Genomic DNA, 26,368 nt, shown 5'->3' on the forward strand with positions numbered 1-26,368 from the left:
GTATGCTGTGGAGATGGAGGCAGGGAGTCCCTCGCATTCCTTGGCACAAATGGCCCATAGCATGTTCGGTTGCTTGCGTAGCGACAGCCGAATAATAACCATCAGACAGAGGGATGACTTTTGGCTGTCCACCTTGTTGGACCCTCGCTACCGTTCAAAAATGGTGGCCTTTTTCACACCTGCTGAGAGGGAGGCCAAAATAAAGTACTATAAAAACTACCTATGTAGTCAGTTGGTCTCTGCCTTTCTGCGCCAACGTCCATCCTCAGACACTGTGGGCCCTGTGCGCTCGCGTTCCGCTGCCATGGCAGCAGGGGAGGGGTGGGGTGGTAGGAGCAGTGGCAGCTCCACCAGCAGCGGCTGCCTCAGTCTGCAGTCGATGATGAGTAGCTTTCTTCACCAGCGCAGTGAGGAAACTACTAACCAGCCGCAGCAGCAGCAGCATCAGGTGGACCTGGAGCAGGACCTCAAACAACAGGCTCGGGCCTACTTGGACAGCACCCTGCCAACCGAGGTAGACAATCCCCTTGACTACTGGGCAACGAAACTTGACCTTTGGCCCCAACTAGCTGAATTTGCCCTTGAAAGGCTGTCATGCCCGGCCAGTAGCGTGGCATCGGAGCGCGTGTTTAGTGCGGCAGGAGGTATTGTAACTCCGCGGAGGACACGACTGTCCACCCAAAGTGTGGAGAGACTCACGTTTGTGAAAATGAATCAGGCGTGGATTAGTCTGGATTTCAAACCACCAGTTCCTGACACAACTGACTAAATCCGCCATGAATCATGCCCCAAACATGTTATTATTTTTAACATAGGCCTCTGTATGGCCTTCAATTTAAGCTGCTTACGCTTCGCCACTCTGCCATGGGCCCCTGTACCGCCTCCTCTTGCTGCTGTCATGGGTCCCTGTACGGCCTCCCATTGCTGCTGACTTCATCGCCAGACTCTGCCATGTGCCACTTTCAGGTCTCCTTACACTGTTGGTGGGTTCCATTTTGTGATAGGGTGCTGTATGGCCTTCCATTGCTGCTGCCTCCACCGCCACCCTGCGCCATGTGCCTCTGTCGTCTGCTCACGCTGCTGACGGCTTCCGCTTTTTAACCGAGGCCTGTGTTTGGCTTCCGAATACTGCTGCATCCACCGCCACCCTGCGCCATGTGCCTCTGTCGTCTGCTCACGCTGCTGACGGCTTCCGCTTTTTAACCTAGGCCTGTGTATGGCTTCAGAATAATGCTGCCTACACCGCCACCCTGCGCCATGTGCCTCTGTCGTCTGCTCACACTGCTGCCAGGTCCATACTGATTCATGGCCCCCTGTACCGGCTCCTCATGAACGTGGTTCAGCGGGTTTGCATCACTTAACGGCAAATCGTTGACAAACGCTGGGACGTTCAGTGTTGTGCGCATTAAGTCAGACACCAAAGGCCAGCACAGACCTGTTATTACTCGCTCAAGCATGGCTGAACAAAACCAGTCTCTACCACAAATTGGACCCAGACCTGCCCAGGGTCTCGTAAGTAGATTGCACGGAGGAGTAGAGTTCGTTATTGGAATTAACTGTGAGGGACTTTTAAACCTAGGCCTGTGTATGGCCTTCAATTGAAACTGCTTCTGCTCCGCCACTCTGCCACTGGACTCTTGATAGTCGACGACTATCAAGAGACGACTATTAGCTGCTGCCAGGCCCGTAATCTGCCATGGGCCCCCGTACCGACTCCTCATGCTGCTGCCAGGCCCGTAATCTGTCATGGGCCCCTGTACCGCCTCCTCATGCTGCTGCCAGGTCCAGAGTGTGTCATGGGTCCCTGTACGGCCTCCCATTGCTGTTGTCTCCATCGCCACACTCTGCCATGTGCCACTTTCAGGTCTCCTCACACAGCTGGTGGGTTCCATTTTGTCATAGGGTGCTGTATGGCCTCCCATTGCTGCTGCCAGGCCCGTAATCTGCCATGGGCCCCCATACCGACTCCTCATGCTGCTGCCAGGCCCGTAATCTGTCATGGGCCCCTGTACCGCCTCCTCATGCTGCTGCCAGGTCCAGAGTGTGTCATGGGTCCCTGTACGGCCTCCCATTGCTGCTGTCTCCATCGCCACACTCTGCCATGTGCCACTTTCAGGTCTCCTCACACTGCTGGTGGGTTCCATTTTGTCATAGGGTGCTGTATGGCCTCCCATTGCTGCTGCCAGGCCCGTAATCTGCCATGGGCCCCCGTACCGACTCCTCATGCTGCTGCCAGGCCCGTAATCTGTCATGGGCCCCTGTACCGCCTCCTCATGCTGCTGCCAGGTCCAGAGTGTGTCATGGGTCCCTGAACGGCCTCCCATTGCTGCTGTCTCCATCGCCACACTCTGCATTGTGCCACTTTCAGGTCTCCTCACACTGCTGGTGGGTTCCATTTTGTCATAGGGTGCTGTATGGCCTCCCATTGCTGCTGCCAGGCCCGTAATCTGCCATGGGCCCCCGTACCGACTCCTCATGCTGCTGCCAGGCCCGTAATCTGTCATGGGCCCCTGTACCGCCTCCTCATGCTGCTGCCAGGTCCAGAGTGTGTCATGGGTCCCTGTACGGCCTCCCATTGCTGCTGTCTCCATCGCCACACTCTGCCATGTGCCACTTTCAGGTCTCCTCACACTGCTGGTGGGTTCCATTTTGTCATAGGGTGCTGTATGGCCTCCCATTGCTGCTGCCAGGCCCGTAATCTGCCATGGGCCCCCGTACTGACTCCTCATGCTGCTGCCAGGCCCGTAATCTGTCATGGGCCCCTGTACCGCCTCCTCATGCTGCTGCCAGGTCCAGAGTGTGTCATGGGTCCCTGTACGGCCTCCCATTGCTGCTGTCTCCATCGCCACACTCTGCCATGTGCCACTTTCAGGTCTCCTCACACTGCTGGTGGGTTCCATTTTGTCATAGGGTGCTGTATGGCCTCCCATTGCTGCTGCCTCCACCGCCACACTGTGGCTCCACACTCTGGTTTTGGCCCCGTGACTGCCCAAATGAGTGAAGTGTGCGGTTATTCTAAGATCGACGGCACTCATCTGCATGTCATACTGACTGACAGTATTATTTCTCTTCCCCAGCAGACTCCAAGGGCATTTAAATTAAAGGTACAGTGTTCTGCACTAATATAAAGGCTCTCTGAAGCCTAGAAACACCCTTTTTACACGTTAAATTCGCAGCGAATATATTCGCCTCGAATCGAATTTATTCCGCGAATTCGGCGAATCAGCCGAATCGAATTTTTGAATAATTCGCTCATCTCTATTCACCACCATAATATGCTTTGTGTGTTTATTGGGAGCTTGGTGGGGATATCCAAGATCCATAACATCACGTTTACTCAGGAAACAGCTTTTTCTGCACTCTGAGAAAGCCCCAAGACTTATACCCGGAGAGAGGGATACAACACCAGCAGGAATGTTGCCATAGCCCCCTTTTTTACAATCCTCCATTTTACAATGATCCTTTCCATAACCCAGCTTATCTTTTCTAGTGAATCCAACTTATTTATGCTACAAATCTTTACAACCCCTATTCCTTATGTAGAAATCTTGTTCCTCTACTGCCAGCAGTTTCTGCTCCTGTTAACCTGTGTCTATATTCTGCTGAATATGGGAAAAAGTGGCTGTAGGCAGATAATATGGAAAAGACACTGTCATGGAAGAAGAAAGAAAATGATTTCAGGTACATTTTGGAGTGGAATGAGCAATATTTTCAGGTGGTAGAGCATAAAAAGGAAACATGAAAGCATGGAACTTGAATTACAGTATGTAGCAATGAGGAAGCGTTTGTAGGAGTAATAAAAGAGTTTTATTTGATGGTTAATGTAGGAAAAGACTGTGCTGCAATGAAGTCCAAAAACAAACACCATATAAAATTCTTATGTGTTGCTAATCCCCAAGGATTGCCTCCCATATCTACTTCTTAACCTTTTTTAAAAAAAATTGGTACAAAACATTATTGGATTCATAATCATAATTATGACACATAAACATACTTGTGTGTGTTGATTTTTTTGAAACTTTATCTGATGTCTCATCTCTTTTTTTTTAATGTTTAGGCTCATAACCGAAACTTACTGTCCATTGATTTTGATCACATCACCAGAACAGGAAAAATCTATGATGATCATCGAAAATTTACTCTTAGAATTATGTATGATAAGAATGGACATCCCATACTGTGGTCACCAAGCAGCAAGTACCATGAAGTTAACATTACATATTCACCTATTGGACTTGTTACCTCTATTCAAAGAGGAACCTGGTCTGAGAAAATAGAGTATGACCAAAATGGGAAGATGGTTTCTAGGATTTGGGCCAATGGTAAAATATGGAGTTATACATATGAGGAAAAGGTCAGTGATTGTTAAAAATGTTTTAATAAGCAGAGTATGCCATTTCTTTATTACATAACATGATTAGCAGCAAAAATAAATGTCACAGAAAGTACTACAGATTCTAAACACTTTAACTAAATGTCTTTGTAAAGGTGGACAAAGTATTAGTTCTGTCAATGTTTGTAATACATCAGAAAAGGGTGCTGATAAGTAACCTGCTAATGTTTTTAAAATATATAAAACCTAACTTTTTTTAGTTTTTGATAGAATGGCAAGGGCTTAAAACCTTTGTCATGTTTTTATTGTCTTCTGGTTTTCCACCGGGAAAATTAACTCTCTTCATTTGTCCTGGTGACCATTGACACAGGAACTGAAAGTGAAAGGAATCCAAAAGTTGGTGTGGTAGCTCATTGAGTCTATCTGTCAGACATATCAGCTTGCCCGTACGGGATGCACGATCAAGCAGATACACTGTCAGTCTGCAGGAGACCTGCATGGCATCAGCGATCTTCTGATCTCTGGTGCAATGCTTTATAGGCTCCTACTACAAAAAATAATAAATGCCATTTTTTTACCTGCAAAAAAATGTGTACTTATTATTTTTTTCCAGAAAGGTGAACTTATCCTTTAATTAGCCTAAAATGAATTTCAAGACAGAAATTGATGACTTATTTTACAAGGTACAAGCTTCATGACTGTCCCATTATTCTTTCTTCACTACATCTGGTGAGGCACTGATTCAGGACATATATATGTATAGTAGGTCCTTTAACTCCTTTTTGGCAGCATTCTAGCTCCACATCACTGTCATTTTATAAAGTGAGGCAATTAAAATTTGTCACTCTGGAGCTTGCACCTTAGAAAAACAAGTCATTAATGGCTCTTTCCTCACAATTTCCTTTTAAAGTGAACTTTCTAGGATAAATAAACAAACACTGCTACTATCTGTAGTCTATGACTCTGGATCTGGAGGATGGGAATTACATCTAAGAGACAGGCAAGTCATTTAAAAGTTAGCAGTTGTGACATGTGTTTCATAATGACAAGTGTACTATAAACAATTTTAACTTTCTTTTGTAATTTAACAATATCACTGCTCTCTTATACCTCATCTAAAAGCAAAGTATGCAAGTACGAATGAGTTTACACACATGCATATTTGTTGTAGGTCAATATATTTAAAACATCCCAAGCAGTATACATCGGCAATATATCTGTTTTTAGGATTTCATAAATAATAGAACTAAGATTATAGGTTTAACTACTTGCTTAGGCAAGGCTAACAGAATAGTCTGCTTCTGGTCATTGTTCCTTCTGTAATGCCTACAAAAAACAGAATTTTCAATTGGTGCTAAATACATTTTTGTGTCTTTGTTCTTTTTCAGACAATAAGCCTGTTTCTGCATAGCCAGAGGCGTTACATTTTTGAATATGACCATTCAGATTACCTAGCTTCAGTAACCATGCCCAACATGGTCCGCCATAGTCTGCAAACAATGCTCTCCGTGGGTTATTACCGCAATATCTACACTCCACCTGACAATAGTGGCTCTTTTATTCAAGATTATACTGGAGATGGAAGACTTCTACAAACATTACACCTTGGAACAGGACGTAGAGTCTTCTATAAATACACTAAACAAACAAGGCTCTCCGAAATTCTTTATGATACCACCCAGGTTACATTCACCTATGAAGAATCATCTGGAGTCATTAAAACCATTCATTTAATACATGAGGGCTTTGTTTGTACTATTCGATATAGACAGACAGGTATGCAATACATTAAATACTGCATAGAATTATGATGACATTATTATAGTGTGCATCAGTCGTAAATATTTTTCCTGTAATATTTATGTAGCACTACCCCCTTAGGAGTTGCAACAGATATGGGTCCCCCTATAGTTCTACACAGCCAGGCAACACACATTTCCTTCACTCAGACTTGCATTAAGAGTCAGTAACCAGTGTTTGAGCTTTGTTTTGAAGTTTTATTATGGGGTTTATAACTTAGATGGGGTAAGGGAAATGGCAACTGAGGACAAACTCCTTAGCAACTATGTACATGCCTTTACAGCAGAGTTTCTCTTCTGGAAAGCTAGCCAGCATCTCCTGTAGTACCATCCCAGTCCCCAGGTGACTCCTCTCCTCATCCAGCTGTAGTGGGTGAATCCCTGGGCAGGAGATCCAGTGCCTGCAACTGCAGTGTGAAACAGTCCTGGGTAAGATAGCAAATTCAGATTTCCACAAGAGTTCTCCTTTCATGTTACTGGCCAAGGGGGTTCAGGTTTACTGTATAAGTCCCAAGTTTTCAGCCTTCCAAGGTCCTCTGCCGATAAGCCCCTCTCCCAATGCCTGTTCTCTATTGTATAGGGGTGACTACAAGCTATGTTAATGAATTTTATCCACATCATTTATTCCATAATTTATAATCTACTGACTAAAAAGAACCCTGCTCTAGCACACCTATCTACATTGTATGTTATTATTATTATTATTATACAGTGTTTATATAGCGCCAAAAAGTTTGCTCAGCACTGTACAATATAGTGGAGGACAGTACATGAGACAATACAGTAACAAAACAATATACGAGAGGTTCGAGGGCCCTGCTCTTTCGAGCTTACAGTCTAGGAGGGAGGAGATAGTGGTACAGGAGGAAGTGGCTGTGGGGGATGGAGTGGTGGGAGGAGTGGAGGAGATCAGCTGTTAGGTGAGGGTGGGGTAGGCTTCCCTGAAGAGATGGGTTTTCAGGGTGAGCCTAAAGGTGAGGAGGGTAGGTGACAGTCTGAAGATTTGGGGTAGTGAGTTCCAGAGGATGGGGGAAGCCCTGGAGAAGTCCTGCAGTCGGGCGTGGGAGGAGGATACCAGGGAGCTAGAAAGTGGGAGGTCTTGTGAGGAGCGAAGAGTACGGGTTAGGTGGTATTTGGGTATCAGGTCAGTAAGGTAGTTTGGGGCAATGTTATGAATGGCTTTGTACGTCAATGTTAGTAGTTTGAATTTAATGCGTTGGGGAATCGGAAGCCAATGGAGGGAATGACAGAGGGGGGTGGCAGATGTGGAGCGGTTGGTAAGGTGCATGAGTCTGGCCACTGAGTTCAGGATAGACTGAAGAGGGGATAGTCTGTGATGAGGTAGGCCGGTGAGGAGGGAGTTGCAGTAGTCGAGTCGTGAGAAAATAAGGGAGTGAATGAGCTGTTTAGTAGTGTCTGGGGTTATGAATGTACGTATTTTGGAGATGTTGCGGAGGTGGAGCCTGCATGAGTTTGCCAGCGATTGGACATGGGGTTGGAAGGACAGATTTGAGTCTAGAGTGACACCTAGGACGTTGGCTTGCGGGGTGGGACTGATGGTGGCGTTGTTGGTCATGATGCAGAGGGTGGGGGGAGGCGCTGGCTGGGGGGAAAATTAGGAGCTCAGTTTTGGAAAGGTTTAATTTGAGGAAGTGGAGTGACATCCAGTCTGATATGTCGTTCAGTAGGCAGGTGATTCGGGCGGAGACTGAAGGGGTGAGGCGAGGGGTAGTGAGGTAGATTTGCTTGTCATCGGCATAGAGGTGGTAGTTGAAGCCGTGGGAGTGTATCAGTTGGCCAAGGGAGGAGGTGTAGATGGAGAAGAAGAGGGGCCCAAGGACAGAGCCTTGGGGGACCCCAACAGAGAGGGGGAGAGAGGGGGAGGTGGCAGCATTATAGGTAACACTGAAGGAGCGTTGGGATAGATAGGAGGAGAGCCAGGAGAGAGCAGAGTCTCTGATGCCAAGGGAGTATAGTTTATTAAGGAGGAGGGGGTGGTCAACTGTGTCGAAGGCCGCAGAGAGGTCGAGGAGTAGGAGGACTGAGTAGTGGCCATTAGCTTTGGCGGTTAGCAGGTCATTAGTGATTTTGAGTAGGGCGGTTTTGGTGGAGTGTAGGGGACGGAAGCCAGACTGTAATGGATCGAGGAGGTTGTTGTCATTGAGGTGGGAGCTTAGGCAATTGTATACTAAGCGCTCGAGGAGTTTGGATGAAAATGGCAGCAGGGAGATGGGTGTAAGGTTGCTCAGGTCGGTGGGGTCCAGGGAGGGTTTTTTGAGTATGGGAGTGATGTGCACGTATATAGAAATTGCAAAGCTCCTTAGCTTCCTAAATGTAGCCTAGTAACAATTTTGTCTAATTTTTTTAAACTGAAATGTCTGTTATTGCACTGTGTGATTGGCTAAGCTATCTGCTAAAATAATGTGTTGTCTTCACTGCCTTGTTTTAATGTGACCGTGACATGAAACACAATTTTGCCACAACAAGCAGACCCAAAAAATAAAAAGGGAATACTTACTGTGTCTGCTACTTATATCTTTGGAACAGCCCTCCGTTTAATAGAAATCCTCCCCTGAAGTCTACAGGGAAACCAACATTTTCTAGAGTGTTTATCTTTTGGGTCCCCCCACAACTCTCATTGGTACTTCCTGCTGACCTCCATGTCATTAAAGAATACAGCAGTGATGCTGAGGTCAGAAGGAGGACCCAAGTGAGTGCAGCAAAGGTCTCTTTAAAGACACTGGCAGTCAGTGTCCATTGTGACCTGCTGAGGAGGAGTAATGGCTCTAATTTTAAAGTGTACAGCTGTTAATGACAGCTTTGGATGTTTACAGCTGTTAATTAAAGGATGTGCTTATAAAAATGGTTGCATTTTTTTTTCAAATTGAATTATTTCTATTGTATGTGGTCAGTTTAGATGCAAATAGAGCTTAGTTCTTCTCTAAGCACACATTGTGGCTATTGATAAGAGTAGAGTATGTGACCTTTTGGGAAAAGCATATCTCAAAAAATATAATCAACTGGTCTAGCGCACTTAGGAGATAATCAAAGGGTTAATTAATCAGTGTAGATGCTTGCTTGAAAATAACCTACAGTGTCCAAAAGCAACTTTAAATATAAACACTAAAAAAATCAAGCAGCATTAAGGCTCGGTTCACGCTACTGTGACTTAGAATACGACTTGTGAGACCCAAAGTCGTAGGACATGTGACATACCATGTATCTTTATGAGAGCCCTTCCAACTGACACTACTGAAGTTGCTGTGACTTCAGAAAAGGTTCCTGCACTACTTTGATCCAACTTTAGTGCCAGAGTGTAAAAATCCTAATGAAAGTCACTTCGAAGTCGTATCAAAGTTAGACTCCAAAGTTGCACTGGAAATCGTGCAAACTTTGGAGTCACAAGTGTGAACCGAGCCTTATACTACATTACAAAAGTAGCAGAATTTAGGAAGTAAAGCAGTTTCTAAAAGACATTTATCAGTAGATACTGTACATAGTGTATGTTCTGATACAAATCATTTAAAACTGCTTTACTTCCTACACTTTGCTACCTTTGTAACTTAGTAGTGGGAGCGCTGCTTGATCTCTTCAGTGTTCATATCTCAAACATGTTCAGTAGTATTTGACTTAAAAAGCTGTATATCAACACTTGGTGAAACTACACTTACATATTACTATAAGGTAACACTCGATTGTGATGTACACAGAAGTACAGTAGACTGATGTGGTAAGAAAACTGAACTTACAAAGTTGAAGCGAATGAGAAAGAAATAATGTCATTAGATGTGCCTTTGGAAATACTTACTATTGTATTACTTTTATAATTATTATTCTATTGGGCATAAAGATTAATCAAAGATGTTGTTGTCTATAGCAGTTATTCAAAATCTACTTCCTGTAGGGTAGACAATTAGATCAAAAATCTGTTGGGTTTATATGGATGACACTCAAATTTTATTGCCATGTAGTATAAATCTGTGAGGGTACGTGAATTAATTTGGTGGTGGCTAAATATGTAAATTAAATTTTTCAACAAAGGGACTATATAGTGCCTTTAATTAAAGTGTTGCTAAACCCAGGACCCTGCATTCACTATATCTGGTCCCTCACAGTACACAGAACATGGAAGTGCAATTATTTTAATACATATAAACTGCTAAATACCTTTTCTCATCAGCAGTATATAGCAGCTTTGTAACATCTATCTGTATCCAGCCAAGCACATGTTGAAGCTTGTCGGAGGAGTTTTCATTCTGCTCTAGGAAGATGCAGGACCTCTGACTTCTGTCTGGACAGTGCTGATTATCCCTGTGCTGATCATGTGCACCATCCCAAGAAAAAAAAAAGCTCTTTAGCAATACACACCAAACTGAGTATGTGCAGAGTGACTCCACATGATATAAGAGGGGGGCGCTGGTAGAAGGGGAGGATCAGAGAGGTCAGGATTAAACAGCCTTTTTACACAATGCAGAGCATTAACCCCTTAGGTTCCACAGTGAGTATAACAAACATGCTTTACTGCATATACAGACTGATTTTACTGGTGTGGATTTAGCAACACTTTAAACCATTTTATTTATGTAACATAAAAGTATCACATCTCATCTTTGGGGACTAGATGTATATTGTAAGCAGCCAATTTTTTCTAACTTCCGTATGAAAAGGAAAGACTATTCCTAAATGGCCTTACAAAGAAGATGTCTTTTTGTTAGAATTGTATATAGTAAAACCATTTACCTTTTGTGCCCAGCTAGTGGCTGCTATACGCTATTCATAATCATAATTATATTATACTGTATATTTTTTTTGTTAGTTATCCCACTGTATAACTGTAGTTATAATAAAATGTAATTTTTCTTTTCAACAGGACCTCTTATTGGACGTCAGATATTTAGATTCAGCGAAGAAGGCCTTGTTAATGCTAGGTTTGACTACAGCTATAACAATTTCCGAGTCACCAGTATGCAAGCCATGATAAATGAGATCCCTCTTCCCATAGACCTATATCGCTATGTTGATGTCTCAGGGAGAACTGAACAGTTTGGAAAATTCAGTGTCATCAATTATGACCTCAATCAAGTCATCACAACATCAATGATGAAACATACTAAAATCTTTAGTGCCAGCGGACAGGTCATTGAAGTTCAGTATGAAATCTTAAAGGCTATTGCTTACTGGATGACTATTCAGTATGATAACATGGGTCGGATGATTATGTGTGGCATACGAATTGGCGTAGATGCCAATTTAACAAGATATTCCTATGAATATGATCCCGATGGCCAGCTTCAGGCTGTGTCTGTTAATGATAAGCTGCAGTGGCGTTACAGCTATGATCTAAATGGAAACATCAACTTGCTTAGCCATGGAAATACTGTCCGTCTCACCCCACTAAGGTATGATATTGGAGATCGTATAACTCGTCTGGGAGAAATCCAGTATAGGATGGATGAAGATGGGTTCCTCAGACAAAGAGGGAATGACATATTTGAGTACAATTCTAATGGTCTTCTGAGTCGGGCTTATAACAAGGTTACTGGTTGGAATGTGCACTATCGATATGATGGACTTGGAAGACGTGTTGCAAGCAAGTCAAGTACAGGCTCTCTTCTGCAGTTTTTTTACGCAGATCTAGCCAATCCAATAAGAGTTACTCATCTCTACAATCACACTAGTTCTGAGATAACATCACTGTATTATGATCTTCAAGGTCATCTTATAGCTATGGAGTTAAGCAGTGGAGAGGAGTATTATGTTGCATGTGACAATACAGGAACACCTCTAGCAGTATTCAGCAGCCGTGGCCAAATTTTAAAAGAAATCTTATACACACCATATGGTGACATCTATGAGGACACCAATCCAGATTTTGAGATTATCACTGGGTTTTATGGTGGACTGTATGACTCCTTGACTAAACTTGTGCATCTGGGTCAACGGGATTATGATGTTGTGGCAGGACGGTGGGCCACACCCAATCACAATATTTGGAATAAGTTAAACATTGAACCAAAGCCATTTAACTTATATGCATTTGAAAACAACTATCCAGTTGGCAAGACCCAAGATGTGGCACAATATACTACAGGTAAAGCAATGGTTTTGTAAGAACATAATACATTATGGCATATAACTCAATCTCTGTTACAGTTTTGATTGGATATAGTAATTTATATATCTTAAATCTCTGCAGATTACAGTAGAAAGCCTGATCTGACCTTGTACAGCTTTTTCTTTTGGCCCCAGAACGATACCCCTGTGGCTCTAAAATGTAGCTAAATTATATAACAAATTTAATATGCTGCAGCTAAGCATTAATTATATGTGATGGCTGCATTAGTCTTCTTTTCTCATATATTTTTGCCTTTGTTTTTGATGAATATAGACGAGTAAAATTCTTCTTCATTACCAGTATTGTGGCCCCTTGCATATGGGCATCACAAGTTTCTGAGTAAACAACAGTAAATTATGCTGCCCATGTGCCAAGGGGCCTAAATGAGTAAATATGTGAGTCCATTACTGCACTCAAATGAAAAATGTTCTATTTTTGTTTTACTACTCTGTACTCAATGCTGTATTACTGACCTTTACTCAGCTGTGTGCAATGTTCTATATAGACAACAATACATCTCATTTTAGATCAATAAAAACACAGCATTTTTTACTCCCATGTGCAACAGGCCTTAGGATTTACATAAACTTTAACCGCTTCCCACCCACCCGCCCGCAATGTACTGCAGACGGGCGGTAGCTGCAGGCAAAGCAACGTACCCATACCCGTACGTTGCTTTGCTCCCCCCCCCCCCCGCTGACCCTAACTGTCATTCATTGTAGGAGGTGTATGTCAGCAGGTCTCAAGTAGTGATTTTGGCGGGCACTCTGTTAATCTCCTACAGTGAATGGAGATGCAGAGCTGTGCCTGTATTTGTAAATACAGGCACAGGATCTAGCTGGTTCTTCTCTCCCTGGAACCATTTTGTCCCAGAGAGAGAAGAAAGACATCACATGTGAGTAAAAGCAGCACACTGCACCCGCACACGTTAGATAGAGACATTTTAACCCCTTGATTGCCACATTTAACCCTTTGATTGCCCCCTTCCACCGCCATTAGTACAGTGTCAGTGTACAATATTTTTCACTGCCACTAGTGACATCAGATAACATCAGGGCCAGTAAGCGTCCCTTCCAGCTAGGGTCAGCTAGCGTTATATTGCCTGCACACTATTGCACTCATGTTATAGGTCGCTGATCACCGTCATTACTAGTATAGTGTTTGTACGGATCAATATATTGTTCACGAACAAAACTATAGCAGTGCCCCCTTAGTATTAGTGTCCCCAAAAATGCAGGATCATCCCCGATCGCTGCCAGCACTAGCATTTAGCCCCAACGTTCCCCCCTATCCCTAACAAGAAGTGCAGTCTCAGTATAATTTCTGATCACTGTCACGTGTAATACATTGCACACAAAACTACAGTGTTCACAAAATCAGGCCTGATCTCTGTTAGCACTTGCCGGTAAATCTTTTTGCAGTGGTTCAAGAAGTCCCTGACAGCCAGGTGCTTTTTTCCCATGAGTTGCACAAGGTACCTGTAAATTTAGAGTCCAAAATATCCAACGAAAGGTACACTAGTGAAGAGGTCTACAAGATTCTGAGCATGTTAGGTGAGAGCGAAGGGGAAGACTCCCTGACACAATCAGCCTCAGAATACGAACCTGTAGACAGCAGCGGCACCCTGACAGGTAGCTTGGATGATGGAGAAAAGGTCCCTGTTAAGATCAGGTGTACCGGACCCATGAAGCTGAAGTGCTAGGATCACATATCTTATCTCATATGCAGCAGAGTGCCAGTACCAGTGTCGCACTACCTTTTGGTGAACTGGCGAGCACCAGCGGCCTAGTATATCCTGGTGTTTTTTATACCTGCACTGCAGTATCACTTGGTGACATGGCCAGTCCCATAAGTGCAGTACAAGCTGGTGTGGTGGCGAGCACAAGTATTGTCCCGCAGCCACCAAGAATTCACATACAGGCCCATAGAGCCCCTAGTGTCCTTCCGGACGTGCTTTCAAATCCTGATTGGCAGCCCACAGATTCTGCAGCACCCATACTTCCCCCATTCACTGCCCAGCCAGGAATTCAGGTGGAAACAGCAAATTTAACTCCCCTTGATTTTATGGAGCTGTTTTTCACAGAGGATTTGTACAATTTGACTGTGGGCCAAAGCAATGTATCAACAATATATCATCGCAAACCCAAATTCAAACTTTGCCAGACCATTCACATGGAAACCCATTACGGTTTCCAAATTTCAAACTTTTTTGTGCCTAACCCTCAACATTGGAATTACAAAAAAGAATGAGCTGCAGTTGTATTGGTCCACAGACCAGATTCATCATATGCCCCTGTTCTCTTCTGCCATGGCCAGGCATAGATATGAGACGATAATGCACTTCATGCATTTCAGTGATAACACACTCTGTCATTCTTGGGGTGACCCTGAACATGACAGGCTCTACAAAATTCGGCCCCTCATAAACTACCTCACTGAGAAATTTGAAAATGTGTATATGCCCGAGCAAAACATCTGCATGGATGAGTCCCCTATTCACTTTACTGGCCTCCTTGCATTCAAACAGTACATCCCCAGCAAGCGTGTCAGATATGGGGTCAAATCGTATAAGCTCTGTGAGAGGGCCACAGGCTATACATACAATTGTAGCATTTATGGTGGAAGAGACAGCAAAGTAGAGCCCCCCGACTGCCCAGACAACATGGGAAGCAGTGGCAAGATAGTTTGGGACTCGGTGTCGTATTTGTTCTGTAAGGGGTACCACTTATACGTGGACAATTTGTATACAAGTGTGCCACTATGTAGACATTTGTACAATCTTGGAATTGGCTCATGTGGCACCATGCGACCTAATCGCTAGGGCTTACCCCAACGGCTTGTAAATACCCAAATTAGAAAGGGGGAGAAAGCCTGCTTGAGGAATGATGAAACTTACAGTGAAGTGGAAGGACAAACGAGATGTTTTCATCCTGCCTTCCATTCATGCAGACACGACAGTCCAAATTGACATGGTATCTGGTGTTGTTGAGAAACCCCTCTGTGTCCCTGACTATAACCTTAAAATGGGAGGGGTGGACTTCAATAACCAAATATTGAATCCTCACCTAGTTTCCCCGAAAGCTCAACACTGGTACAAAAAGGTGTCTATTTATTTAATTTGGCTATATATAATGCTTTTGTAATTTACAAAGCAACTGGAAGTGAATCCTTCTTAGAATTCCAGGAAGATATCATCACAATTCTTTTGTATCCAGAAGGTGATGTGGCCCAATTCTCAAATCCAGATGCAGTTAGCTGGCTACATGAGAGGCATTTTCCGGATGTCCTCTCTGGTAACCCCCCAAAGGTCACCCCAAAGAAGATGTGTCTGTTACAGACTGAATAAGATGCGACACCCGCTTTTTTTGTCCCTCCTGTCCTGGTCAACCTGGTCTCTGCCTCAAGGACTGCTTCCGTCGCTACCATACATTAGTGGAGTATTAGTATAGGGTACAGCATGGCACAATTCAGGTCACATATTTACAGAGTCTCAAAAGATGTTGTGTAGTCAGGATACTGACTATCACATTTTGAGAGACCCTACGATCTGTTTTAAAAAGTTTAAAGTTTAAAAAAAAATTAAAAAGAAAAACAAAAAATAAAAAGTTCAAGTCCAAAAAAAAAAATTTTAAAAACCAAAAATAGTTATAGTTTTTTTGTTGTTGTTACTGTTCTACTGTTACAATTTTACTGTTTTATTGTTAACCATTGCTGTTTTCTTTGCAGGAATGTCATTGAGCTGCAGCACCGACCTGTTTATTCTGACAGCAACAGGAACTTGCTCTCAGAACATACATAAGTCAGTGTTGGCAGCGCTGTTGGATGAAATTTTTCATCCACAGTTAAAAAAAGAGTATATATGCCGAAGCATGGGGGCCTGGGTTGGCCGGTGGGTGGATGGCCCCTATACTTCAGCATATATATTTTATAATATTTTTTGGCACATTTCATGTGTTCCCACCATTAGAAGTGGGTAGATGCAGGGAGGTATAATAAAATGGTGGGCATACCACACAATTTCTGGCAGAGATTTATTCTCTTTTTTCATTCAGCCCACAAGCTGCCTAAAAGAAAAAAAAACATAGCATATGGTCTCTATGCTTCCGCATATATATTTTAGAATATTTTTTGGCACGTATTTCAATAAAAAGGTTGTTTTCTTGAGTTACTGTTTTATTGTTAACCATTGCTGGTTTCTTTGCAGGAAAGGTCTCACACATGTGGTATCCCCATACTCGGTAACATAGCAGAAGGTATTTTGGGGTGTAATTCCACATACCCATTGCTTGTGTGAGCAATATATCATTAAAATTACAACTTTGTGTAAAAATAAAAAAAATGTTTTTGTCATTTTCCAAAGACTTGTGGAAAAAAATAAATCTTCAATGGACTCAATATGCCTCTCAGCATATATCTTAGGGTGTCTACTTTCCGAAAAGGGGTCATTTGGGGGTGTTTGTACTGTCTTGGTATTTTAGCACCTCAAGAAATGTGATGGGCAGTCAGAAAGTAAAACCTGTGTAAATTCCATTATCTATACCATAGTTTGTAGACACTATAACTTTCACACAAAGCAAATCAATCAGTATACACTTATTGGGATTTTTTTTACCAAAAACATGTAGCAGAATACATTTTGGCCTAAATTTATGATGAAATTGTAGTTTGTTTTAATATTTTATATGACAGAAATGAGAAAATATAATTTTTTTCCAAATGTTCAGTCTTTTTTTGTTTATAGTGTGAAAAATAAAAAGCGCACAGGTGATCAAATACCACCAAACGAAAGCTCTATTTGTATGAAAATTTCATTTATGTACAGTATTGCATGACCGCGCAATTGTCAGTTAAACTAGTGCAGCGCTATATAGCAAATAATGGCGTAAATTGTAGTATCTATATCATAGTTTGTAGACGCTATAACTTTCACACAAAGCAATCAATATGCACTTATTGGGATTTTTTTTACCAAAGACATGTAGCAGAATACATGTTGGCCTAAATTTATGACTAAATTTGAGTTTACTATATATTTTTTATAGCTGAAAGTAAAAATAGTCTTTTATTTTCAAAATTTTCAGTCTATTTTTGTTTATAGCGTAAAAAATAAAAAGCGCACAGGTGATCAAATACCACCTAAAGAAAGCTATATTTGTGTGAAAAAAGGACATAAATTTTGTTTGCGTACAGCATTACATGACCGCGCAATTATCAGCTGAAATAGTGCAGCGCTGTATAGCAAAAAGAGGCCTAGTTAAGGGGGGTAAATCCTCAGGAGGGCAAGCGGTTAAGAAAGAACTAACAATATAAAAATAAACAGCTGAATCCCAGTTATACCCTAAAAGACTGTATCTATGCAGTAATGTACATGTGTTGGGTAATCAGCACAATAATGAGCGAGGAAGCCTGTGTTTGGTAAAGTTGGGCACCACCAATATGTTTGTACTACAATACAAAGCACATCTGTCAAGTTTTCAAATCATTGTTACAGAGATTAAAAAACACAACTGCTTTTAATGAGATTTTATGTTTTTTTTCACCTCTCCTCTGCCATAAGATAATGTTACTCAAGCACAACCATTACATGTTCTGGTTAGCACTTTAAGAACATCCACAGTAAATGGGTCAATCTAGAATCAGAAGTATGCAGTTCATATTTGCACACTAGCTTTTTTTAAGCTCCTAGAAGCTATTATCAGCATTTGTTCTGCTCCTAGAAGCTAAATAGTGTTATCCTATGTGCCCATGCACATTAATTTAGGCTATTAGCATTTTTTGAGCTTCAGCATCTAGGAACAGAAAAAAAAAGTTTTTGTAGAGTTTTTGGAGTGTTTTTCCAGCAGATAAAAAAAAGCTAAATGCTCCTAACAGCTTTTTTCTATCTTTTGTTTTTCCTCTTTATGTACTGTAAAAATACTAATAAAACACTAATGCTCCTAAACTCTACTAAATCGCTTCTAAAAAAAATGCTATTAGCAGCATTTTTTGAGCTTAAAAAAATGCTAGTGTGCATAGAGCCTAAAGATCTTTTCAGTTTGATGTAGTCATTATGTAAAATAAAATAAATAATGCTCAATAATAAATTTTAAACTTTTGCCTTCTTTTTTAGAAATCGGAAGTTGGCTGGAGCTGTTTGGTTTTCAGCTGCACAATGTGCTCCCTGGATTCCCAAAACCAGAAAAAAAGGGCTTTGAATCATCTTATGAATTAATGCAACTTCAAACTAAAACTCAGGAATGGGATCCTGGGAAGGTAAGCATTTGTCTTAAAGTATGACTAAAGGCAAAACTTTTTTTTAGTTTTGAATAGAGTGGAGAGGGATTAGAACACCTGTCAGGATTTTATTGCTGTCTGATTTTCCCTCTTTATTTGTCCTCTTTACCCTTACCAGTGAAAGTGAAAGAAAATCACAAATTTTGGGTGGACACCAGAACAGGAAAAAAGGGAAAATATTTCAATGGGGATGCAAGTTTCAGTTTTGCCTTTAGTGCTTCTTTAACAATTGGTTGGTTCCTGGAGCTCTGAATCAACTGGAATTCTGTTAAAGCCCTGCTTCAACACAAACTATTTTCTTTTCTTTAAAGCTGAACTCCAGGCAAACAACTAATTGCACAGATGAGATACAGATAAGGGAACTGTTTTTTCCTGTCAAAGAGTTTGTACTTCTGTTCTTCCAGTCTAATATTTTCACAGCACAGACCCATCTGATAGTTTATTAACACTTAATGGTCTTGTCAGTGACTGGACAATGAAAGGAGAAGCAGTAGACTATCTCTCTGTCACTCAGCTCTCACCTCCTATCAGCAAATTCCTTGTTAGCAGCACAGCTGAGTTAATTGTCAAACTTTATCTATTGTTTCACTTTAAATATTTTTTAAAAAACACGTATTATGCTGTTTTTCCTGCTCTTTTCTTCAGAAAATACTAGTTGCTTGGCTAGCATGAAGTTCCAATGGCTTCAGTATTTTCTGAATCAGAATCAAATGCGAATAACAGCGGAAGGAATCTGCAGCTATTTTCTCCACCTGTGAGTGGCTAGCTGCGACTACTAAACCCAGTACATTTAAATGACCGGTTGGCAGCGGCCACAGCTATCCATGGCTGTCTGCAGAGATAGAGATTACCTGCATTGGTTATTGCTGGACTCATTTTGTGTGTGTCTCAGCTAGCCACTCACAGGTGGAATAACAGCTGCTAGAATCAGCAGATTCCTGCCGCTGTCAACCACATGGTGTGATATATATACAACCCCTGGCAAAAAGTATGGAATCACCATTCTTGAAAAATGTTCATTATTTTGTTTAATTGTGTAGAAAAAAATACAATCACAGACAAGCCTCAATACTATTTTCATTTAACATTCCAACCTTCTGGCTTTAACCCCATCCCATCCGCCCTATAGCAGAAATGCTGTTACAGGGTGGCACGGGTGCGCAAATATATACGTGATTTTGCAATTCCGGGTAAGGCCGTTATTCGTTACTCGCCGGCACCCGGTTATTGTAGAGCATCTCCAACAGGGAGGAGAACTGTTTGTAAACAAAACAGTTCTCCTCCCTGTCAGCTCATGCACACTGCTTTGCATGGCTATGCACAGCACAGCCATGCAAAGCAGTGTACTTACAGTGAAGCACACAGATACAAATACAAGTAAAACAGCACACAGGTAACCCTTTGATAGCCCCTCATGTTAACCCCTTCCTGCCCAGTGCCATTAGTTCAGTGTCAGTACTTTTTTTTTCTTCTTTAGCACTGATCACTGTATTGGTGTCACTGGGGATGTCAATGACACCAAGTCACTTCCCCCCAGTGTCAGAATACCCGCCGCAGTCCTGCAGTCCCACTATAAGTCGCTGATCGTTGCCATTACTAGTAAAAATAAAAAATAAAAATCCCAGTATATATACCGCCATTTGTAAACGCTATAGCTTTCACGTAAACCAATTAATTTACACGTATTGGGATTTTTGTTTTTTAGCAAAGACATGTAGCAGAATACATTTTGGCCTAAATTTATAATGAAATTTGATGTTTTTTATTTTTTTTACTGGACATGTTTAATAGCAAAAAGTCAAAAATATTGTATTTGTTCTCAGAACTGTTGTTTTTTTTTCTATAGTGCAAGAAATAAAATACGCACAAGCACTCAAATACCGCCAACAGAAAGCTCAATTTGTGGAAAAAAGGACATTAATTTCAGTTTGGTGCAGCGTTGCATGACCGCGCAATTGTCAGTTAAAGTAACACAGCGCCGTACTGAAACAATGGCCAGGTCAGGAAGGGGGGTAAATCCTCTCTAGGGCAAGTGGTTAAAAAACACTTAAAAAATACAAAAGAAAGAAAACTGTAGTCAATTGCAACTATTTTTGTAGATCAAGCAGAGGAACAAAATATGAAATAACTAAATTCTGAGGAAAATATGGAATCACCATGTACTTTGCAGTTCTAAAACAAACATATTCATCAGATTACATCTGCTTGTTAGTCTGCAGTTAAAAAAGAGTACTTGCTAACCTTGGTGAGCTGTTGCACCAAGCTGATTGACATGGACCATGGCTCCAACACAAGAGATGTCAGTTAAACAAAGGAGAGGATTATAAAACTTCTTCAAGAGGGTAAATCATCATGGAATGTTGCAAAAGATGTTGGTTGTTCCCAGTCAGCTGTGTCTAAAATCTGAACCAAGTACAAATCAAATGGGAAAGTTGTAAAAGGGAAGTGTACTGGTAGACCAAGGAAGATATCAAAGTGTCAAGACAGAAAACTTAAATACATAACAAAAGAAATAAGGAACAAATGGGCAGAAACTGGAGTCAACGTCTGTGACCGAACTGTAAGACATCACCTAAAGGAAATGGGATTTACATACAGAAAAGCCAAATGAAAACCATAATTAAAACCTAAACAGAAAAAAACAAGGTTACAGTTGGCTAAAGAAAAGCAATCATGGACTGTGGATGACTGGATGAAAGTGATATTCAGTGATGAATCACAAACCTGCATTGGGCAGGGTGATGATGCTGGAACTTTTGTTTGGTGCCGTTCCTATGAAATGTATAACCACTTCCATACAGGGCACTTTTACCCCCTTCCTGCCCAGGCCAATTTTCAGGTTTCAGCGGTCTCACACTTTGAATGACAATTGCGGAGTCATGCAATACTGTACCCAAACTAAATTTTTATCATTTTGTTCAAACAACTAGCGCTTTCTTTTGTGGTATTTAATCACCACTGGGGTTTTTATTTTTTGCTAAATTAACAAAAAAAGGCCAAACATTTTGAAAAAAAAAAAGTTTTTGTTTGTGTTATAAAATTTGCAAATAAATAATTGTTCTTCATAAATTTAGGCCAAGATGTATTCTGCTACATTTCACAAACTATGGGATATATCTGAAAATTGATCAATCCTAAAGTACTGACAGCCAATCTAATTTCTTGAGGCCCAAAAATGTCAGAACAGTACAGATCTCCTCCAAATGACCCCTTTTTGCAAAGTAGACAGTCCGACGTATTTCATTAGAGGCATGGCGAGTTTTTTGAAGTTGTAATTTTGTCATAATTTTTGGGAAAATGAAGAAATTAAAGAAATTATTTTCACAAATTTTTTTTTTTTAACATACTGTCACCAGTGCAGTACAGCATCAAATTTTCTTTCCATATTACGCTATGACCAAAGTAGTATAATGTTACCATTATACATGTAACATTGTACTACTTTGGGGAAGTGATCAGTATTTTTCTATCTGTTGATATTCCATCAGTTAAAAGAATGTTTGGTGATGATGTCAACATTTTTCAGGATGATAATGCATCTTGCCATAGGGCAAAAGCCGTGAAAACCTTCCTTCAAGACATATAATGTTGATGGCATGGCCTGCAAATAGTCCAGACCTCAATCCAATTGAAAATCTATGGTGGAAATGAAAAAAAAATGGTCCATGACAAGGCTCCAACCTGCAAAGCTGATCTGGCAACTGCAATAAGAGAAAGTTGGAGCTAGATTGATGAAGAATACTGTTTGTTGATAGTTGAATCCATGCATCAGAGAATTCAAGCTGTTATACAAGCCAGTGATGGTGCAACAAATTACTAGTGGCGTACTGTAGTGGTTTTTTTCATGATTCCATAATATTTTCCTCAAAATTGAGTGAGTCCATGATTTTTTTTCCTCTGCTTGATCTACAAAAACAATTGCAACTGACTACAGTTCTCTTTCTTTTTTATTTTTTAAGTGTTTCTTAAAGCCAGAACACTGGAATGTTAAATGAAAATAGTCTTGTCCATGATTAGTTTTATTTCTACAAACTTAAACATTTGAGTTAACATTTTGGTAATTCCATATTTTTTGCCAGGTGTTGTATGTATGTGTATATATATATATATATGTATAAAACCTAAAAATTCTGTTAATATTTTCTATCTCTTAGACAATCCTCGGTATCCAGTGTGAACTGCAGAAGCAGCTGAGAAACTTTATTTCTTTGGACCAGCTACCAATGGCTCCAAAACAAAATAGAGGGAAGTATCCTGGAACTGGAAAATACCCAAGATTTGCTGCTGTTCCATCTTTATTTGGAAAAGGTATCAAGTTTGCCATCAAAGATGGAGTAGTGACTGCTGATATCATAGGAGTAGCTAATGAAGACAGTCGCCGCATTGCTGCCATCTTGAATAATGCCCATTACCTGGAGAACTTGCATTTTACAATTGAAGGTCGGGATACTCATTACTTTATTAAGCTGGCTTCTCTAGAAGAAGACTTATCTGTCATTGGGAACAGTGGCAGTGGTCGCATTCTGGAAAATGGTGTAAATGTCACTGTGTCCCAAATGACGTCATTGGTCAATGGAAGGACTAGACGATTTGCTGATATACAGCTGCAACATGGCACATTGTGTTTTAATGTCCGTTATGGAACAACCATTGAAGAAGAGGAGGATCATGTCTTGGAATTAGCTAGGCAGAGAGCAGTGGCTCAGGCTTGGACTAAGGAGCAGAAGCGACTACAGGAAGGGGAGGAAGGCATAAGAATGTGGACAGAAGCAGAAAAACAGCAGCTTTTAAGCACAGGGAAGGTTCAAGGCTACGACGGATATTTTGTTCATTCAGTGGATCAGTATCTAGAACTTTCTGATAGTGCCAACAACATTCACTTCATGAGACAGAGTGAAGTAGGCAGGAGGTAACAAAAAAAAACAAAAGACACTCTATGCCTTTGCGTCACCAAAGACTGCCTGTTTTTAAAACATAAAATGGTTTATTGTATCGATTTTCTAGATGAGATCTCTGTATATGTAAATATAAAGTAAACATATCCAACTGCCTTTAAATGTGACAAAAGATGGTATTTTAATATTGTTAGTTTTAACAATGTTATCCTTGGTGGCATTGGTGAGGTCTTTTTTTACCACAATGCTGAGCGATGTGTTTAAAGTGCACCTGTCTCCTATACAAAGTAGAGGTAGGCATTTTGACTGAAAATGAAGTCTGTATAGTTGCTTAAAAAAATAAGTAGTGATAAAGTGGTTTCCCTATTACTTGTCATTAATCGGCTACATTCTGTTGAATATTTGTAGAACAAAATTGCCACCACTACTCTGAGTAGGTCACAAGTACATTTTAAGGCCTCTCAAATGCTTATGGGATTAAAAAATGACAGTACAGCTTCTAATATCTTGTGTGGCGGTATTCAGCATTTTCGCTTGCATATTAACCACTACAAAGTTGCCACTCTTTTTCTGAAAACTAGAGCTTATGTGATGAAATAGCTTCTAGACAAAAAGAATCTACCTAAAGAGTATTAGTACGTATATGAGAAAAACAAAATGTGTAATATGGAATCCTGTCATTGTTTCTTATTTTTTCATAAATTAACATTCTTTCAAAATAAAAAAAATAAAATGTTGTGAGTCATGTATACTCATATTGGTGTTAACAGAAGCCAGTGCCCACACAATTAAGACCATATATTTTTTTTAGGTAGGAAACACTTGTAAGCAGTGGCTCTCTTGTAAACATTGTTCAGATTGTGTATATGCGATTCCAGCAAAGGAGATATTATTAACATTTATTCATTAACATATGTATGCTCATATTTCCAGAGCATGCCTATCTCTGTCCTCACCAGATATATGGATCTGCTGCAATTTTGTAGGGGAAGAGCAGTGAACTGGTGTGAAAATCCAACTTTTATTTTTAATGTCAAGAATGATGCAACAGAAATGTCTTCTGATGTTGCAGGGTGTCCATAATTAATGTGATTATGCAAGATGCCAAAGGGGGCCCTCCAAGTGTCTGTAATTCTAAAATTTAAGTGTAGTAGAATTCTGGAAATCTCATTGCTCTGCTATTCTGAAAGAGTTAGTTCATTCCAATTGGTTTCATGATTGAGATTCTGGTTAGACCGGTATTTGGCCATTCTATTTACTAGATTCATTCTTAATTATTTAAATTGGTATTTAGATATAATTTAGGTTATTCTATTTAATCATTAATTATATAGCTAAAGCCATACAGCTTTGGTGACTCGCTCTGTGTTTGCAACAGTAAGATCCTAGGTGTCAGATATTGTAAATAATATTTTGGCATTGCTGTAAAATACAACTAAATACAATGATGTGTTATCCCAGGGAAACAGGAGTATATGTGTACAAAGTTTACTACTTGTATGTTTGTACAACTGTATGTCCTTTTGCTACATACTGTATATAACTGCTTTTTGCTTTCTTTCTTTTGTATTCTGTACAAGCAAAAAAAAAATAGAGACAAAAAGGAATCTTTATATTTCAAGGTAAAGAAACATGAACTATAAGAGGTAAAGTAAGCACTAATTTTGTTGTCAAATTCCCTATCTAATTGGTGATTGGAAAATCTGTGTGTTAAGTTATAATTGCCTTTTAAGTACTGGTGTAAATATATAGCAAATTACATTGTAGCTCATCCAGTGATCACTTCCTCTCATTGCTTGCTTTGAATATTATGACAATAAGACAGGTTTTAGTGATGGGGGAGACTGTATTAATTATCTGTGTCTTCACATCAGAACTACAACTATAAGAAGGATTTTGTAGCAAGGCTTATAATCATTCCTCACTTTAGGCAGGGGCCTTCTTTATTATATAAAATACTATTTTGATTGTGTAGTGCTGATTGTTTTTTGATTTATTTATTACACATGCAATATGCATTGAAAAAAACTTTTTAGGCCTTAGAATTTTTATCAAAAGGATTTATATTGTAGATCACTGTGTGCTTACTCCATGGCCCACCATGGGAACAGGGTAGGAATCATGCAAGAACCAAAGCCTCCAAACTTGTAATAGCAGAATAAAAAGTTTAAACACACCAATAGCCAGATGTACGCAGGAATATTAAATAGCCAAATGAACGCAGGAGTTTTAAATAAGTATTCAAAGCTTGTTTTTTGGGGGTTTTTTTTAAGTCTGCAAATGTGCAACTATAACGAAAAAACCCGTAAGTGTTCACAAAAAAAGTGCAAGTGCAAAACACCACACGAAAAAGTGCACTTAGGGGTGTGCTTTTGTCCTACCCCTAAAGGGGCTGGACCGCTACCCTGATCCCCCGGGGCACGAAGCTCCTGACAGGGACAAGGTTCCCATTTGGTCCTCCTGGCCAAAAGTCCTGGTGGACCACCGTTCCTTGTGTCCAGCCGAAGCGGGACACCCAGTACTTGGTCAGGGGGCTCTCCCGAAGAGAAAACCCCCTAGGGATCGGGGGAGGAAGGAACCGAAAGGCCACACATCCTCCCCCTAGACTTCAGGGCAGGACCGAGGACCCACACCCTCCATCCTGTGAAAACACACACAAAAGTAAGAAAAAGTGACAAAACGTGAGAGTGAAAATAAATTAAATAAATAGAAAATAAAAAAGTGGCCATGCCAAATTGTGCACAGACCAGGCCCTGAGGCCTGTAGCAAAAATTGCCCTGGTCCTAGCCAAAAGGCCTGGTCCTAAGGGCGCTTGTGCAAAAAGAGTGTAAACACAGTGACCTTGTGCCATCTTCACACTGTGGGGTCCCACACCCAGGTGTTACTAGTGGCACCCCTGAGGGCGTCTACTCAGGGGGCACTGGTTTGCGGACTTTCTGCCTTCCCGACCCCT

At 41.0% G+C, this 26,368-nt stretch overlaps 1 protein-coding gene across 5 annotated transcripts in view; it reads left to right on the plus strand.

Annotated features, from left to right (window-relative positions):
• Window positions 1–24,156, plus strand: part of TENM1 (teneurin transmembrane protein 1) — a 947,931-nt gene extending 923,775 nt beyond the window's left edge. For all 5 annotated transcript variants that reach the window (XM_089678299.1, XM_089678298.1, XM_089678300.1 and 2 more), the window contains 5 exons: window positions 4,058–4,354; window positions 5,722–6,109; window positions 11,003–12,223; window positions 18,357–18,499; window positions 22,675–24,156. In XM_089678299.1, the coding sequence (XP_089534425.1) occupies window positions 4,058–4,354; window positions 5,722–6,109; window positions 11,003–12,223; window positions 18,357–18,499; window positions 22,675–23,433 (2,808 nt within the window). In that variant the 3' untranslated portion in view covers window positions 23,434–24,156. The remainder of the gene's footprint in view (window positions 1–4,057; window positions 4,355–5,721; window positions 6,110–11,002; window positions 12,224–18,356; window positions 18,500–22,674) is intronic.
• The last annotated feature ends 2,212 nt before the right edge of the window (window positions 24,157–26,368 follow it).

Source organism: Staurois parvus, unplaced genomic scaffold (genome assembly GCF_062004578.1).
Source record: "Staurois parvus isolate SC_StPar_1 unplaced genomic scaffold, SC_StPar_1.0 ptg000202l, whole genome shotgun sequence".
NCBI lineage: Eukaryota > Metazoa > Chordata > Amphibia > Anura > Ranidae > Staurois > Staurois parvus.